At 52.0% G+C, this 16,451-nt stretch overlaps 1 protein-coding gene across 1 annotated transcript; it reads right to left on the bottom strand.

The window, feature by feature from the left end:
* Positions 1-1,418: 1,418 nt before the first annotated feature.
* Positions 1,419-16,416, bottom strand: OGFOD3 (2-oxoglutarate and iron dependent oxygenase domain containing 3). The gene is made up of 9 exons (XM_055408268.2): positions 16,281-16,416; positions 13,706-13,923; positions 10,199-10,274; positions 8,997-9,039; positions 7,405-7,469; positions 6,422-6,478; positions 6,002-6,155; positions 3,815-3,938; positions 1,419-1,753 (listed from the first exon to the last, which is right to left on the bottom strand). The coding sequence occupies exons 1-9, from the start codon at positions 16,352-16,354 to the stop codon at positions 1,617-1,619; spliced, it is 948 nt and encodes a 315-aa protein (XP_055264243.2). The 5' UTR covers positions 16,355-16,416; the 3' UTR covers positions 1,419-1,616.
* Between the last annotated feature and the right edge of the window lie 35 nt (positions 16,417-16,451).

Below are 16,451 nucleotides of genomic sequence, written 5' to 3'. Positions count from 1 at the left end.
CATCCCATTCCGAGACCAGAGCAACCAACCTTTGAAAAGCCAAAACGGGAGAAGACAGAGGACAACCCGGACAGGAGGAGATAGCTTTTCCTGCACAGACTGAGGCCGCTGGTCCAACCTAGAGACAGTGTGTCCAAGCATTGCGACCCTAAGGTCACCCCAGTCTGCCACTCAGAGCCTGGCCGTCATCCTTCCCAGATCCGCCCAAAGTCCTTTAGAAATAGGAACCACAATCCAGGCTCCTGTGGGGGTGGAGGACCCACCTCCCCACAACCTGTGGTCATGATCCAGAGGGGAGCACACCCCATGTCATCGTCTGCACGTGGAAGCTAGGCCCCACAGTGCTGAGACAAGCACATCATCGCCCGCCGGCAGGAGGGACTCCCGGCAGACTGAGGTGCAGACCCAGGAGTCCCAGCTTCCAGACCCTCACTGAAGCCTTACGGGCCTCACAAGGGCTCATCCCAGGGTCCAGAAACTCTGCCCCTCCCTGTAGGAGCCCGATGGCTGCAGAGCTTGGGGAACCCGTGGGGCTGTGGTGGCCAAGGATGCAGCCTTCTCTAACATAGAGGGCAAGTGTCCACACTGGGTGGGCAGAGGAGAAGGTGCTGTGGTTCCTCCCAGGTCAGGGTGGCCAGGAGAGTCCTGCACCACAGCCATTTCTGGGGCTCTCTCAAGGGGAGTGGAGCAGGATGACTAACTCTTCTCCCAGAAGGTACCCAAACCCCAGGCCAGATGCTTTGTGGGGCAGCCCTGAAACCTTGCCCAACCCTGGCAGAAGCCAACGGATGAACACGACCCTCCCCCTGGGCTGTGCTGCCCAGGCCTCCCCCACGGCTGGTCTATTTACCATTCCTGGCTCCCCCGACTGTTACTTTTACGTAAAAGGCATGGATGGCTCTGAGACGAGGAGGGGGTTGTAAAGACCTGAACTTATGCAGACAGACCCTCAGCTGGACAGGAGGCCCCGGGTGAGCTAAGGATGGCCACATTGGGAACACAATCCAGGCTTGTGTCAGGGACCCTGGCCAGTGATGGAGCAGAGCCCAGCCTGGCATGAACACAGTGTCAGGGTGACTCTCAGGGGCCGGCAGCAATGGGGTGCTCTGCACAGAGCTACCAGAATATCAGATGCTCACCTCCACCCAGAATCCAGCACCATCAGCCCTCTCAGCCCCACTACTGCTGCCCCTGGAGCTGCCTGTCCCCCAGAACCTTCTCCAAGATGTCATGATCACTGATTCTGCTTCCCCGAATGGAGGTTGCTGGCCCCACTTGGCTTCATCTGCACTTAAATCCGTCTCTAGTCTGCTGACAAATGGGGACTCCACCCCAGGCACAGGACTCCTTCCTGAGAAAGGAGGGAGGGGCTGCCCTGCCAGCTCCCAAGCCCCACGTCAGCACAGCACAGTCAACACTGATCCTTGTGAGGGGAAGCTGGTCCCCTCCATTTACTCACAGTTGAAAAATGATCAAACATTAGCAAATCAAAATTTGGGATGATTCATAAGGCACCTTGTTCAGTGGAAATGGTAGAAATGAGTTGAGCAGCAGGGAAGGGGTGCATGTTCAGCATGGCTGCTTCCGGGCAGGGCTGCTGGGCGGGCTACCTGGGGCTACGTGAGCGTTGGGTCCGAGATGCCGTGGTCGGGATTGCAGGTGAAGGCAATGGTGATGGCATAGCGGGTGCCCCAGTGGACCTTCTCCACCCGATGCAGGTTCTCAGACCCGGAGGTGAAGAAGGATACCCGACCTGGGAGAGGGGTGAACAAAGCATGACCTCGAGGTCACACACATAGCCAGGCCTCAGAGGACCTGTATTCAGGCTGACTCACAGACACAAGGAACCTGGTGGGCTGGAGAAACCACTGATGAAGGAAGGTGGGGCTTGGAGTCAAACCTGCAGGATGAAGGATGCCCCAGGCCTGGGCACAGCCTCCCTGTGGGTCAGCCTAGAATTGCAGTGAGGCCCTGCCACCCACCCCAGGGGCCCCTACAAGCCATGTGACCTCCCCAGGCCCACCTGAGTATCTTATTTCTAATCACACATGGAACAAAACCAAATCCTGGAGGGTGATGACAGTGTTTTAACAGAGAATTAGGAAAAACACGTCAAGGCAAACACCCAGCACCTATAGCTCCCTCCCAGGGCAGCTAAAGACAGGACACAGGAGGGGGCTTCTGAAGGTCCTGGAGTGGGTGGGTCCTCCAGCCAACTGTGTTCAGAGAACCCAGTGTCTATGTGCTTCAATATTTAACTGGCCTCACATATACCACTGTAGATTTTTTTTTTTAGGACAAATGGAGTTTACCCTAATGGAGTCATTAGGGAGGAGCCCTGGGATCCCACAGATGCCATGTTCCTACCACGTGGCCCAGCACCAAATATTCCCTGACAGGGACTTCCCTGGTGATCCAGTGGTTAGAAATCCACCCTGCAATGCAGGGGACATGGGTTCAATCCCTGGTAAGGGAACTAAGATCCCACCTGAAACTAAGCCTGCAGGCCACAGTGAAAGATCCCACATGCCACTATTAAGACCAGATGCAGCCAAATAAACAAATTGATTAATTAAAAAAAATTTTCCATGACAACTTCATTTCCCTTCAAAGGTCACTGCCAGGAACTTGACTGCTAAATCTTTGAAAGAGGAGAAAAGTCTACCCCAGAGTCTACTGTTTTCTGGCTGTAAATAAAAGAACTGTGCTCTGCCTGAAAATAGCAGAACAAAAGAAAACATGTAACACACATGTAACCTCTGCATGGGGGCCTGGGGACACCCGGAACTCAGACCCTCCTCTTGACCAGCCAGGCTGAGCCTGACCTGAAGGAAACACTTTCCTAGAGCAATCTGGAGTCACACCACTTCCTGGGGCCCAAGTTGTTAAAGGACATTTTTGTCTTTGGTTTCTCCAGTTTCAATCACACCTGAGACATCAGACAAGCAGCCAGGCCAGTCTGCACAGTGGGCTCAATGGCCTCTGTGCCCATCCACACCATCTGTGCACCCCCACCCCTGCAGACACAGTTATCGAATATCACTGACTTGTAGCAAGAATTGGGGGGTCTCTAGGAGCCCCCAGTGATTCTGCACACTTTGCAAACAGGCACCAAAGAACAGAGAAGAAAAGACTGAGGAAAAGTCAATCTCCTCATGGCCTGTGGGACATCAGGAAACCATCCACCCCTCATGTTGGACCTTTGGAAGGAAGAGAAGCTCATATTGGTGCAGAAAAAGGTGATTTGAAGAAATAATGACCAACACTTTCCCTACTGTGATGAAAACTTTGACTTTTAACCCAATAAGCTTGGCAGGATAAATACTTCAAGTGGGATAAATACAAATTCACACTGAGGCACATCATAGTGAAACTGATGAAACCAGAGACTAGAGAGCAGCTGGCAGATGGAGAGCAAAGAGGCAGCTACTACAGGGAAGTGACAGTGGTGATGGCAACAAGGGAGCCAGAGGAAAAGGGAAATGTTTTCTTTTAAAAAAAGAAAAAACCCACCAATCCAGAATTTCACCTCCAGTGAAAATATCCTTCAGAAAAAAGCTTAAATAAGAATATTTTCAGAAAATCATCACCAGAAGACCAGCACACCATGAAGTGCTGAGGCAGAAGAGGAATGTTCCTGTTGGAACCTGGATGCACAGGAGGGAATGGAGGGGGCTGGAAAGTGAATAGGTGGGAAAACTGAAAACACTTGGCATATTTCCCCGTTAATTTTCATAAGAGATAATCAACTGTAAACTCAGCATCCCAGGAAAGGCCACAGTCAAGCACCCCAGAGTCTACCTGTGAGTCCTACCTGCTCTCGGCTCCACCGTCTTGTTGGCGCCCTCCTCCATGAACACAAACCGCCCCCCACCGAAGTCGTCCAGGTAGTCAGAAAGGTACAGTAGTGACGTGTAGTCAAAGGAACCATAGGTCACCTGTGGGCAAAGCATGAGGGTACGTCACCATCTGCTTGTGGGAGGGCTTGGTTCTCAGGGAAGCACAGAACCCAGGCCTCACACTGCCCTCCCAATGGCAGAAAACCCTCTGCTGAGCACCAGCCTGCCAAGGTGACCAAGGCCCTGTCACCTTCTGGTGAATTCAGTACCGCACTGTCTGTGGAGCTGGACTTTCTACATAGACCTGGGCTCCCTCCACATTCCCCACCAAGACCCCATTTGGGGGTTCCTTATCTGGTATCAGGGCACCAAACAAATATCAGAGTGACTTAAACCTGAGAACAGCTCAGGGCAGTGTGCTTGAGTTGCTTCAGCTCACATCCACTGAGCTGCACAGAACCTAAAAGAGACTGGGATGGGTGGTATCCAGTAGCCTCACCCTCTCCTACCCACCCAGCTCAGATACTGCAAAGGAACCATCCCAAACTCATGTGAGCACAGTGACCTTGGAAGGAGGCAGGTTCTGGCAGGTGGTAGGGATGGCAGAGACTGCTGGAGCCTGAGCTGTCCTGAGTTGGAGGCTGGAGAGCTTCACAGCCAGGAGCAGATGCTTCACTCCTGGAGTCTCCTCATGGGAGGACATCTTTTTGCCACATCCATGCATGAGTGACCCCTTGGCTATGACAACCACCCAGGTCCTGTACACCCTGTCACAAGACCTCCTAGCTCTAACACGTCTGAGGCCACCCTGCTCATCACTACTGACTTGCTTTCTCTGCCTGAAGAGTATCTTCCTTATCTTTCTTCCTTCAAAGTGGATCACAGAACCAGGCTACCTCCAGTGTTGTCTCTCCTAAACCCACCCTTCCCACTGTGCGGAGGGCTGCTCTTTCTTCATGCAGGGAAATTCTCCCAGACTCCATCCCAAACTCCCTTCCCCATTTGCTGCATGAACCTGTCTATCCTCCACACATGCTATCTTTGCCTTAAACCCCATAGAACCTTGTTTTCCCCTCTGCAATGTCTATGATGATCTTACACTGAAGGTCTCAGCCCTGGTCCTCTAATGAAATAATGCATCTACAGAATGATTATTCAGTGAGGCAATGGCTGCTAAACCTGTGAGGTTGAGAGTGAACAGGAAGTTTGATCATGAATGGATGAGTCTGAACCCAGTGATCAATCGTAAGCCCATGGGAGCACCCGGGGTGATGCCCAAACTTCCAACCTGAGTCCCCTCGAATCTCCTGAGGTACACTGGCTCAGATGAGCCACTGGCCACATACAGCTGCTTCACTTTAGCTTAATTAAATCCTGGGTTCCTCAGTCTCACTAACCACAGGGAAGTGCTCCTTCCTCCATCAAGCTCAGACAGTCAAGATTAAATAAACACACCAATGTCTGACTGAATTTCAGGCAGAAGCCCAATCTGTGAGCTTCTGCCCAAACCCTTGGCTTATTTTTCACTTCATTTCCTTTGTTCCAGCATCAAGCAATGCAGAGATTATCTGGGTCACCTGAGCACACCCACAGCTGGGGTGACCGCCAACACCCCTCAGACGTTTCTGTGGCCAACTCTCCCCTGGCGCCATGCTGGGCATGCTGGGCAGGCAGGTCAGGGTGGGGCTGAGGGGCAGGCGGGGAGAGGACTTCAGTTGTGGCTGATGAAAACCATTGATAGATTAGATGTCACCGTATCGAGGGAACAACAGGAGGTCAAAGAAGAGGAATCCACATAATCCAGAGTGGTCAAGAGATCTCCCCCCCAAAAAAAGGGGGAAAACGGGGCCTCTGGGGCAGGGCGGGAACGCTTGTCCAAGGGGAGACCACCCAACAGAAAGGCTGAATCAAGGCCGGGTCAGGTGACATTTGATGCAGCTCACGGCTCAGGCAGAGACAGCTCTGCATCTGGGAACAAGTAGCAAAGGATGGTCCCCACCAGGCCCTCCCTGTTCCGTAAGATGCGTTTCACCATCTTCTCTCACCTCACCACACGAGAAACAAGTCTTATGTCCTTGACAGCATCACCAGAGAGGAAACATCTAAAACCCCAACTATGTGAACAGACAGCACTTCAGTGGACAAGCCCCAGGTGCACTCACCTTGTCCACGTGCGCGTGCCAATATTCATCGTGAGCCGTCCGGGCCTCCGTGCTGTTGATGCGGGAAAAGAAGGTGGGCTTTGTCAGGTGCAGCGAAGACGCACTGATGCCAAACGCCTGGGCAATTGCCAGCTGGACCTTCTGCCGCACGTCCCTGCCAAGAGGACACATGTGTCACTCAAAGCAGCTGGAAGAGGATTCTCCACGGGTCCATAGGACCCATATCAAACTATCCCACAAAAAGATGTGAACTGGAGAAGGAGGAAAGGTGAGCAGATACACACGTGGGTTCACACACATGTGACAGGGTATCATGTGCAAAAGCAGAAACCTGAGTGCCAGTTCTCTGCAGGACTCACCCCAGCACTCCCATGCCCCCACTTCCTTCCCCACCTCTGACCCGGGCGTTCCTTCCCTCACCGGTACAACTGGAAGTCCTCTTCTGAGAAGATAGTTTGTATTTTATCCCCAAAGTATCTGTGAAAAGAATAAGGAGTATTAACAAATGAGACATTTCATTAATGTTTCCTTATTTCCTTTGGGTCTTCCCCGGTGGCTCAGATGGTAAAGAATCTGCCTGCCACGCAGGAGACTCAGGTTCAATCCCTGGGTTGGGAAGATGCCCTGGAGAAGAGAATGGCTACCCACTCCAGTATTCTTGGCCTGGAGAATTCAATGGACAGAAGAGCCTGGTTACGGTCCATGGGGTTGCAAAGAGTCAGACATAACTGAGCGACTAACACATTTCCTTTAAATTCAGTCTTTCCTCCAGTTAACCAGCAAGTCCTTGAGAATCAGCTGGTCCCTCTTATCTTGCAGCTGCTCTTTCAATAACCATGTGAGAAAAGGGAGGGGCTGGGAGGGCAGTACCTGGCAGGTGACACTGTTAGTCGCTCAGTTACGTCCAATGCTTAGTGACCCCACGGACTGGAGCCCATCAGGCTCCTCTGTCCATGAGATTCTCCAGGCAAGAATACTGGAGTGAGTAGCCATTCCTTTCTCCAGGGGATCTTCCCGACCCAGGGATTGAACCCAGGTCTCCTGCATTGCAGGCAGATTCTTTACCATCTGAGCCACCAGGTGGGGTGACATTTATCAAGGTTGGGAGATCTCTTGCTTCTCCTGGCCCTCAAGAGGCAACTCTTAGGAGCCTGGCCTGCCACTCACCTCTCTCTCTGACCCCATCCCTGGGCCCCTTCCAGACTAGACTGTTTCCAAAAGCAAGGTGAGTGAGTACAAAGCCCCTTGAAGAGTTTAATCTCCCAGTCCTCACTTGGCCACAGCCTGATGGCAAATGTTGAGGTTTTCCCCAAGACTTGAAGCCCTTCTGATCCATACACACAAGCCTCACTCAGGTGTCCCCGGTTAAAAAGTGGGCAGACCCTCTCACCCCAGGTTCTCACCTGTACAGGTTTACAAAGTGCTTCCCAACAGACAAGGCCCCTGAGTGCAGGTCCAGGATGGACGCCTGGAAAAGACATTGGCAGAGTAGCGTGAGGGCTGCCTGGTAGGTGACCGAGCTCTAAAAGCCATCAACGTTAAACACAAATTCCCGAGACGTATCCTTGCACACACAGGTCAGGGCGACAATGCACACAGGCTGGGTTTCAAGACATTTGGACAAAGGTGTGTGAGGTGCTGGTTAGTTTCTAGAACAGGAGGCCCTGGAGTCATGCAGGTACACTTGCTTTCAGCCTGGCTTCTTTCACTGAATATCACCTCCCTGTGACTAACTCACCTGGAGACGGACATGGGGGCTGCTCCTAGTTCAGGGTTGTTGCAAATAAGGCAGCTCTGACCACTGATTTTTTTTATCGTGGGAGATGCTCTCGTTCTCCTGGGTAAATGCCCAGGAGTGGAATTGCTGGGTCATCACTCTTTAATGAACCACCAGTGTTTCCGACCCCTGCCCATCCTGCCTCCAGAAGGCCTTCTCCATGTCTTAAAAGAGGGGAGTGGGCATGAGTATGGACCACCTTTACCCTATTTGGGCATCTTTTCTCACTGATGCAACAACCATCCCAGGGGGTTTGTTTGAATACAATCTGGGCTTAAAAAAGTTTAACTGCCCTTAAAGATATCAAACCTGGATGATTCACTGCAAGACAACTTTTCACGTAAATGCTGAGCAGAGAGTAAAAGATGAGTCCACACATGAATAGGTTTTAATAAATATTCCCCTTGAACTGAATCAAAATAAAAGGAGACGCTTAATTTTCAGAACTCAAAAGGAAAGAGTCTGCAGAATAAGAGTCATAGAGATAATGACCGAACTATCCAGAGGAGAGAAGATGTTCCCCCAGGACCCACACACTGGGTGAGAAGATCCCCACTGGGACCACGTGAGAACTCCAACGTAAGGTGCTCGCACAGATGGACTCTCAAGGCTACCCAGGAAGCGGATGAGTTGCAGAGCTGCACTGGCCTGTCTGAGTTCCCTGTGGTTGCTGTAAATGGCAGGCTTAAGACAGGAGGAATTCATTGTCTCAAAGTCTGGAGGCCAGAAGGCTGAGATCAAGATGTCAGCAGGGTCCCACTCCTTCCCTCGAAGGCACCAGGGGAGAATCCTTCCTTGAATCTTTGGGCTTCTGGTGGCACCAGGGGTCCCTCTGTTTGTGGCATATCACTCCACTCTGCTCCATCTTCACATGGCCTCTTCTTGAGTCTCAAACCTCCCTCTGCCTTCCTCTTACAAGGACTCTTATTATTGGATCTAGGGCCACCTTCATAATCCAGGGTGATCTCATCTCGAGACCCTTAACTTAATGACATCTGCAAAATACCCTTTTCCCAGATTAGGTCCCATCACAGTTCTGGGTGGATGCATTTTTCAGGGGCCACTGCTGGACCCCTCCCCCAGTCTCACTCAGTGGACAACAGTCCATACACTGCATCTGTGGGGGCCTGAACACCCTACACCCTCATTTCCCCTCGGAGGGAGAGCAGAGCCAAAAGGGGAAGAAGGAAACTGAAGCAGGAACGACAAACAACTCACCCCTCCATCGGATCCTCCCAGGGACAACCCCTTCTCGGCTACGCTGTAGGGGAAGATCTTAAGTCAGAATTCAGTTAACAGCATCATCTATGATACCTCTAGACACACACCAATCACACAGCTAACACAATGTTAACAGATTGCTTAATGTTTATGACAGAATCACATGTTTAGACCAAAGGACTCGACTTTCAAGTTGAGTAAATGTTAATATTTTGTCACCATCTCATTAACATCCTATGACACAGCTTGGGGACAAGTGGGTTTACTTTCCATCTTTAGTTCAGCGACCTGGTGCTGAGTTGAATGGGTTCCTCTGGGCTGGAAAGTCTCTCTCCTGTCATCACAGGCTGGGAGGCAGACTTTATAATCACCAGTTCAGGAGGCAGAGGCCATGTGGTACCCTGGGCTGGACCTCACAGGACCACCCACGTCAGTGAAGATGCAGGGGCTTCTGGTGCCTCTGACAGATGCTTCATGGCCACCCCAGAAACTGATTAGGGGCTGGATCCAGCCTTCACACCAGTGACCACCCGCTCTACCCAACTGGCCCCTACAAGGTTATCTAGAAACAGGAGGAGAGTCTTCCCTTGGGACTCAGCTCAACACACAGACTAGACACTGCTCCACCAGGCACATGCCTGTGTCTGAACTCCATGTTGGAAAAATCAAAGCATCAAGAACTGCTTCTAAAAGACAAGGAAGAATCCAATGCCAACTACTTATAAGTAAGACCTCCTGCCCGGTCATGAGTTATGGCAAGCTGATGGGAGGACTAATTCCAATCAGTTTGAGAGAGGAGACTGAAATAATTGTCTGGGGCCACTGCCTGAGGCCACTGGGAAAACCTGCTGTCTCTACATAGTGTCCACTGGGCACCTCAATGGCTGATGGGAGAGCATCCCCCCGACCTCCCCAACAGACCAAAACAGAGCATTCCCCCCACCACCACCTCCCCTGCTGACCCTGGAGAGGGCCTGGGCCTCCAGAAGGTTCCATCAGCAACCACATCACTGAGGGCAACAGCCTTTCCTCCTGGAAATCAGAAAAGTCCATCTTGGCCTTGGAAGGGGAATGTAGGGGAATTCTTAGGGAATTCTAAATGAATCTCTTGAAATCATCCTTTTATTAGTAATTCTCTGTTCCCCACCCCAGCCTCACCCTCCCACTTGTTCAGGACAGAAGCTCAGAGATGCGTGTACCTGCGAATCCTTCGGGCTTCATCCCTGGTGATGACGGCATCGCTGATGCCCCGGCCACACTTCCTTGGGGAACAGCCTAGAAAGAGTCAAGTCAGGATGACACGCAGCCCCTGCTGAACCCTGACAACAGGATAGCATGCCATTGTCAAGGACTCACATGTGGGCCCCACTTCTCAAGGACAACAGAATTTTGTGGGATGGGGACTTGCCTTTCACAAGATTAGGGGGCTAGGTTTAGAAATTACAGGCCATGTGGTCAGAGTGAATTTCAGATAAGCAATGGTGACTTTCCAGTACATGCACGTCCCCTACATCAAATTTCACTGTGAAATTTCCCATACAAATTTCACTGTGTTCCTGGCAGCCCCATGCCAGACAGGCCACTCTGGAAGCACCAGGCACTCTGCCCAGAGGAGGCATCTGCGACATTCTTGAACCTGACCACAGATCACTGACCTGACCACGGATCCAGACCTGTTGGCAAGTCCCTCCTGGATGACCAAAACTGTGCCTGCAATTGTAGCTGCTATCCTTTTGCAGAGCTGCTCCAAGATGGTCCCCACCCTTGCCTCCCTCTATCCCTGCAGCCAGGACTGAGTTGCTTAGAGGGAGGAGGGTGGGGGAGCTTGGATGGGAATGGGGCCAGATTTGGGGTGAAAGTAGTCAGGGTTGGGTGGATGGGGCTATGGTTGGGGTGAAAGAGGCAAAGTGGAATCAGGCTCAGGGTGGACAGGATCAGGGCCAGCGGGGACACAGCCAGGGTCAGCATGACAGGCCCAGGGATAAAGTGGCCAGGGTCAGGGTGGACAGGGCCAGGGTCAGATGGATAGACCCAGGATGAGGCAGAGCACCAGAGATGGACGAGCTCAGCAAGTGCCTTCTGTCTTGGCGCAAAGGGCAGGCTGTCTGTCTCGAGCTGGGTGGACCATAGGATATGTGGCCAGTGGAACACTCTCAGGACACGCTGGGCTGGCTGACCTTTAGCTTTCATTCTCCTTCCCCTCTTCCTGCCTGGAACGTGCCTGGAGGTGTCCTGGGACTACATAAACCACACGCTGAGTGGGAGAGCTGGGGGCTCAGTGCAAAGGGCTCACAGGGAGCCAGGCTGACCTGGGGTGACTTTCTCTGGGTGGATAAACTTCTACTTGGGGGTCATTGGGGAAGGGGTGCCTCAGTTCCATGGAGCTAAATATAACCCTACTGATACAAGATCTTGTGTTCTATTAAAACACAAAAATGCTTTTTATAAGGGTTACTCCTTAAAGGTCGACGACAAAGGCAAAAACGACGATACCCAAACAGCAGCTTGGGGAGTGATATCATACAAACAAATACATTTAAAGACAAAAGAATTATGAGAGGGAAAGAGACTGATAATAGGAACTATTCACCAGCAAGATGCAGGGGCAACAGAAGCACCAAGTGACATCAGTTCAAACACGTGAGGCGGCCACCAGACCCACCACTGAGGTGGAGACCCTGCCTCGCAGCTCCCAATAACTGAACAACAAGACAAGACGCCCAAGAAGACAGTCTGCCCAGAGGAGTGTAGACTAGGAGACACTCAGAGCTTCACAACAACCATGCAAAAACACCTATTTTTTTCAGGTATACGTGCAACATTAACAAAAACATATTAGCCCAACAGGAAAGTCGGTTCTGTACCATAGAGGTTACGGTCTCCAGCTACCGGGCAATTAGAGAGAACTCAAACTCCATCAATCTTGAAATCCTAAAATCCAGCAGGACACAACACGCTGAATACGAGTGAGCGTTAAGAGTATCATTTGGGCGAGAAAGTGAGTTGTGAGTGGTCGATGATGTCTGTGCGTGTACACAAGTGCACGGGACACAAGCGCGCAGATGTGCCTCCCAGACACACAGGTCCGGGGCAGGCAGAGCCCCTGTCAGCGATGGGAGGAGAGGAGGGTGAGGGCGGGGGAGTCCAGAGACTTTGATGCTGGGTTTTTCTGGTAAAATATATATAAAACCCCAAATTTACCATTTTAGCCAGTTCAGGGGCATTAACTACATTCACATTGGTGTGTGACCATCATCACCATCATCTCCCGAATTTTCTCACCTTCCCAACTGAAATCCCATCTCTATCTACACCAACTCCTCCTCTGCCTCATTCCAACTGTTTTTAATGTTGATAAATTATTCAAGGGGTAGGAGAAATAATGGCTCAGCGGTAAAGAATCCACCTGCAATGCAGGAGCCGCAGGAGACACAGGTTCGATTCCCGGATAGGAAAGATCCCCTGGAGGCGGGTATGGCAACCCACTCCAGTATTCTTGCCTGGAGAATCCCATGGACAGAGGAGCCTGCCGGGCCTACAGTCCACAGGGTCACAGAGAGTCAGACACAACTGAAGCGACTTAGCACAGGAAAAATATACTTTGTCAAAAGCTGGGACTTTATAGGGAAAAAGCTCACCAAGACAGACAGCGCATGCCCACAACAGAACCTGTCCACTCCTGACCCCCGAGGGGAAAGGAAACCCCAGTTCCTCGGCATGTCCATTTCGGCCAAGGGGCCCACACACCTCACTTCACTTTAATCCAACTTGTGCGCATCACAACAGCGCCCCTTGGTGGACGGATTCAGCAATCTTTTTCATGTTTCAAGTTCAAAGCATTGCTCTGAATAGAAAAATAAATTAAATTCTGTCTCTAAGACCCAGTCACTCTGGATAGGCTTTTAAAACTGCTGGCCTCCACAGAGCAGGCAGGTGCCAGGATGGGACACACGCCATGGGGGAATGGACTCTGGTATCACGTTTCCTGTTGAAACATTTTCTGATGTAACAATTCCCTCAGACAGATCCTGGGTGTTCCCTGGAAGGACTGATGCTAAAGCTGAAACTCCAATACTTTGGCCACATCACGCGAAGAGTTAACTCACTGGAAAAGACTCTGATGCTGGGAGGGATTGGGGGCGGCAGGAGAAGGGGACAACAGAGAATGAAATGGCTGGATGGCATCACCGACTTGATGGACATGAGTTTGAGTGAACTCCGGGAGTTGGTGATGGACAGGGAGGCCTGACATGCTGTGATTCATGGGGTTGCAAAGAGTCAGTCACGACTGAGCGACTGAACTGAACTGAACTGAAGACAGAAAATGCCTTTTCTCAGTTCAATTTGCTCATTGATATCTTCCCAATTCTGTTACATCCTTCCAGGCAAACCACCTCTTCCACCAGATGGAATCCACACTGAGGTGGGGGCACCTCAGTAAAACACTGGCCACAGCCTGGGCAGTGAAGCCTGGGCCTGCCCCTGCACAGGTGGGGCCTGAAACACTCACACTTCCCGGAACAGGTGTGAGCTAACCAACGTTGGTGGGGGGGTGGTGGGGAGGAAGGTCACCTGCCCCACCCCACACCACACTATTTTCAACCTGATTCCCACCAATTCATCGAAGTAAAAAAAGACGCATTTTGAACACACTGAATTCCATGTTAACATGCTGCTCTTTCCTGAATCACCTTGGCACTGCGTACCTTCAAACCTTCGGTGACTGTCATAGTCCTCAGAGCAGGGCACCTCGATGAACCTGCCTGGCAGGATCTCGCTGCGGTGAGCCAGGACCTCGGTGATGCCGTCATCACCCCCTAGGCTGCCCCAGAACAGGCAGGCGGCGAGCGCAGTGCAGGACCCCAGGACAGCGACTCTCAACCACTTCTTGCGCACGTCCCGAGGCGCCCGGATACTCTTGGTGCTGAGAACAGAAAACAGCTGTGGTCACCCGAAGGCAACTGCGTGTGCTGAAAACCGCAGACCACAATGACCAGAAAACTCACCCACACTTAGTTACAGCCTTAAATGGTTCCCACACTGGTCATCATCAGAGCTACTCTCCACCAATCCAGAGGCACTTGCCAGCATACGAGGACACGGTGGGGAATGTGCCCCTCACCCCATATGACCAGACAGGGCTCACTGTGCCCCCGAGGACAAGGCAAACTGCCAGTCGTGGACTCTCCCAGCCTGGCCATGTCCATGGAGAACCATCTGGGAGATCCTGACAGAGCCTGTGACATCAATCATGTTGCCTGCATCCAAAAATGACTGACACAACCCCATGCACTGGCCCTAGGGTGCAGACTCACACACAATGTGAACTAAGGTAGTAAAAGTCGCTCAGTCGTGTCCATCTCTTTCAACCCCATGGACTATACAGTCCATGGAATTCTCCAGGCCAAAATACTGGAGTGAGTAGCCTTTTCCTTCTCCAGGGGATTTTCCCAACCCAGGGATCGAACGCAAGCCTCCCACATTGCAGGTGGATTCTTTACCAGCTGAGCTACCAGGGTGAACTAAGGTAAACGTGAACCAAACTCATTTCACTGAAACCACCAGTGAATCCACAGGAAGGGAATGCAAGTACCACAGAAATGATTCCACACTAAGACAGTTTCTGTACCACCTGGGTTAACTGTTGGATTCACACTGCCTATGCAGAAGTTGCAGGCACGTCTCTGTGTGTGTGTGCATGCACACATGTATCTATATGTGTTTCGATGGTGTACACTCACTCATGTGTGTGTCTGTATACATGTGTATGTGTTTTCTCATATGTGTAACTAAGCAGTCGTGTACTCTATTAACTGAGAAAAATATGTAGGGCTTGAAGGACTGGCAGAAATGAGAAAAGTGATCCGGACATTCTTTCAGGAGGTGCACTTCGTGTCTTCAACTATACGATTAATTCCTGAAAAGCAGGGAGTCTGCCTTCTATTTTTATATGTCCCTCCACATTTCAAATTGCTACATATATAAAACACACACAGGCTTCCCTGCTGGCTCAGAGGGTAAAGAATCCGCCTGCAATGGAGGAGACCAGGGTGTGATCCCTGGGTTGGGAAGATCCCCTGGAGAAGGGATGGCTACCCACTCCAGTGTTCTTGCCTGGAGAATTCCATGGACAGAAAAGCCTGGAGGGTACAGTCCATGGGGTTGCAAAGAGTCGGACATGAATGAGTGACTAATACTTTCACACTTTTACTTTCTAACACACAAATTCCGATTAAATAAGTCTCAAGGTGGGCACAGCTCAGTCAGACCATACTGGGTGGATACATGGTCATTTTAAACAGGGAGCAGATACCCAGGTCACAAAGACCCCCAGCCTCACCCCTGGAACTGCCTCTAGCCTCTAGCCCACCTGGTCTCCTCTAACTAGACAAGGGTGGACCCCTAACTCCAGTGGGGCCAATATTTCTCTTCCCCAATAGGGCAGGCAGACTGCCAGCCCATCTCAGCAGCAGGGGCTGAAATCCTACTGTGGGCACAAAGCTGTTGATACCTTCCCCTGGGACACCCCGGGTGCTGAGGCAGAAAGAGACAGAGAGGGAGGTAGAGACAAGAAGGGAAAACACAGGCTCCTGGGCCAGATTTAGAAGCAATACTTCCCTGAGGTGTCCTCAAAATAAGCACCCCTGTTCAGGGTAAGCTGGCCCAAATGCACACTGAGAATCTTGCCAAGACAGAAGTGGATTTGAAGCAAGGTCCATGGCCCACGGGGCAAGCACGACGAGAAGGTAATTTATCCTTGAGTGACTACACTCCGGGTCTGAAAGCTTTAGGCAGAATCCCCTCGAAGGCTACCTGATGAGATCATTTATTCATTCATCGGGTCCCCCAACGGAGAACCATCACGTGCACAGCCCTGAGAAAAGCACACGGAGATTAGACGATGGGGACCTCTGAGTCCCAGTCCCCATGCGTAGTCTCGGCACAAAGCCCTCGGTACACACTGGGGAGGAGGTCAGGGAAGGTTTCCCGACCGGTAGCTCCGCCCAACCCCGCCCAACCCCTTCCTGCGCCGTCCGGGAGGGATTCTGCAGGCTACACCCTCTGGACGACCACGCCCCTCTAGGCGCCCGATTCGCCCAAGCACAAACCAGGCCCCTCTCGGCCAGGCCACACCCACACTGCAGTGCCTTTCCGGGAAAGGCCCTGCCTGCACCAGATCCAACTTTTGCTGACCGGGCCACGCCCACAGCCACGCCACACCACGCCCCTGTTAGGCCCCGCCCATGCCGCCGTACGCGCGCTCCCGGCGCTATCTGGTACCTGTTTTGGCCCCGGCGCTCCGCCGCCCCGCTGCCCTCGGGGACCTTGGGAGCACCCCTCCGCTGAGGTGCCATTAGCCACGCTGCCTCGAAGCTAGGCCGAATGCGGGAGCCGCCACAAGCCCGGGACGAGCGCTGCGAGAGGTAGCGCGAGGCCGGCGCGGCCGGGCAC

The sequence above is a fragment of the Moschus berezovskii genome, chromosome 20 (assembly GCF_049115385.1).
Source record: "Moschus berezovskii isolate FMDL1 chromosome 20, NW_MosBer_1.0, whole genome shotgun sequence".
Taxonomy (NCBI): Eukaryota; Metazoa; Chordata; class Mammalia; order Artiodactyla; family Moschidae; genus Moschus; species Moschus berezovskii.
The sequence above is the reverse complement of the archived record's forward strand: the minus strand, read 5'-3'. Positions and strand labels throughout refer to the sequence as shown.

Coding starts and splice junctions, on each gene's coding strand:
- OGFOD3 (XM_055408268.2), bottom strand. CDS start 16,354: ATGGCACCTCAGCGGAGGGGTGCTCCCAAGGTCCCCGAGGGCAGCGGG. Junction 13,924..16,280: donor GAGCGCCGGGGCCAAAACAG/GTACCAGATAGC, acceptor TTCTGTTCTCAG/CACCAAGAGTATCCGGGCGC. Junction 9,040..10,198: donor GAAGCCCGAAGGATTCGCAG/GTACACGCATCT, acceptor CTTCCCCTACAG/CGTAGCCGAGAAGGGGTTGT.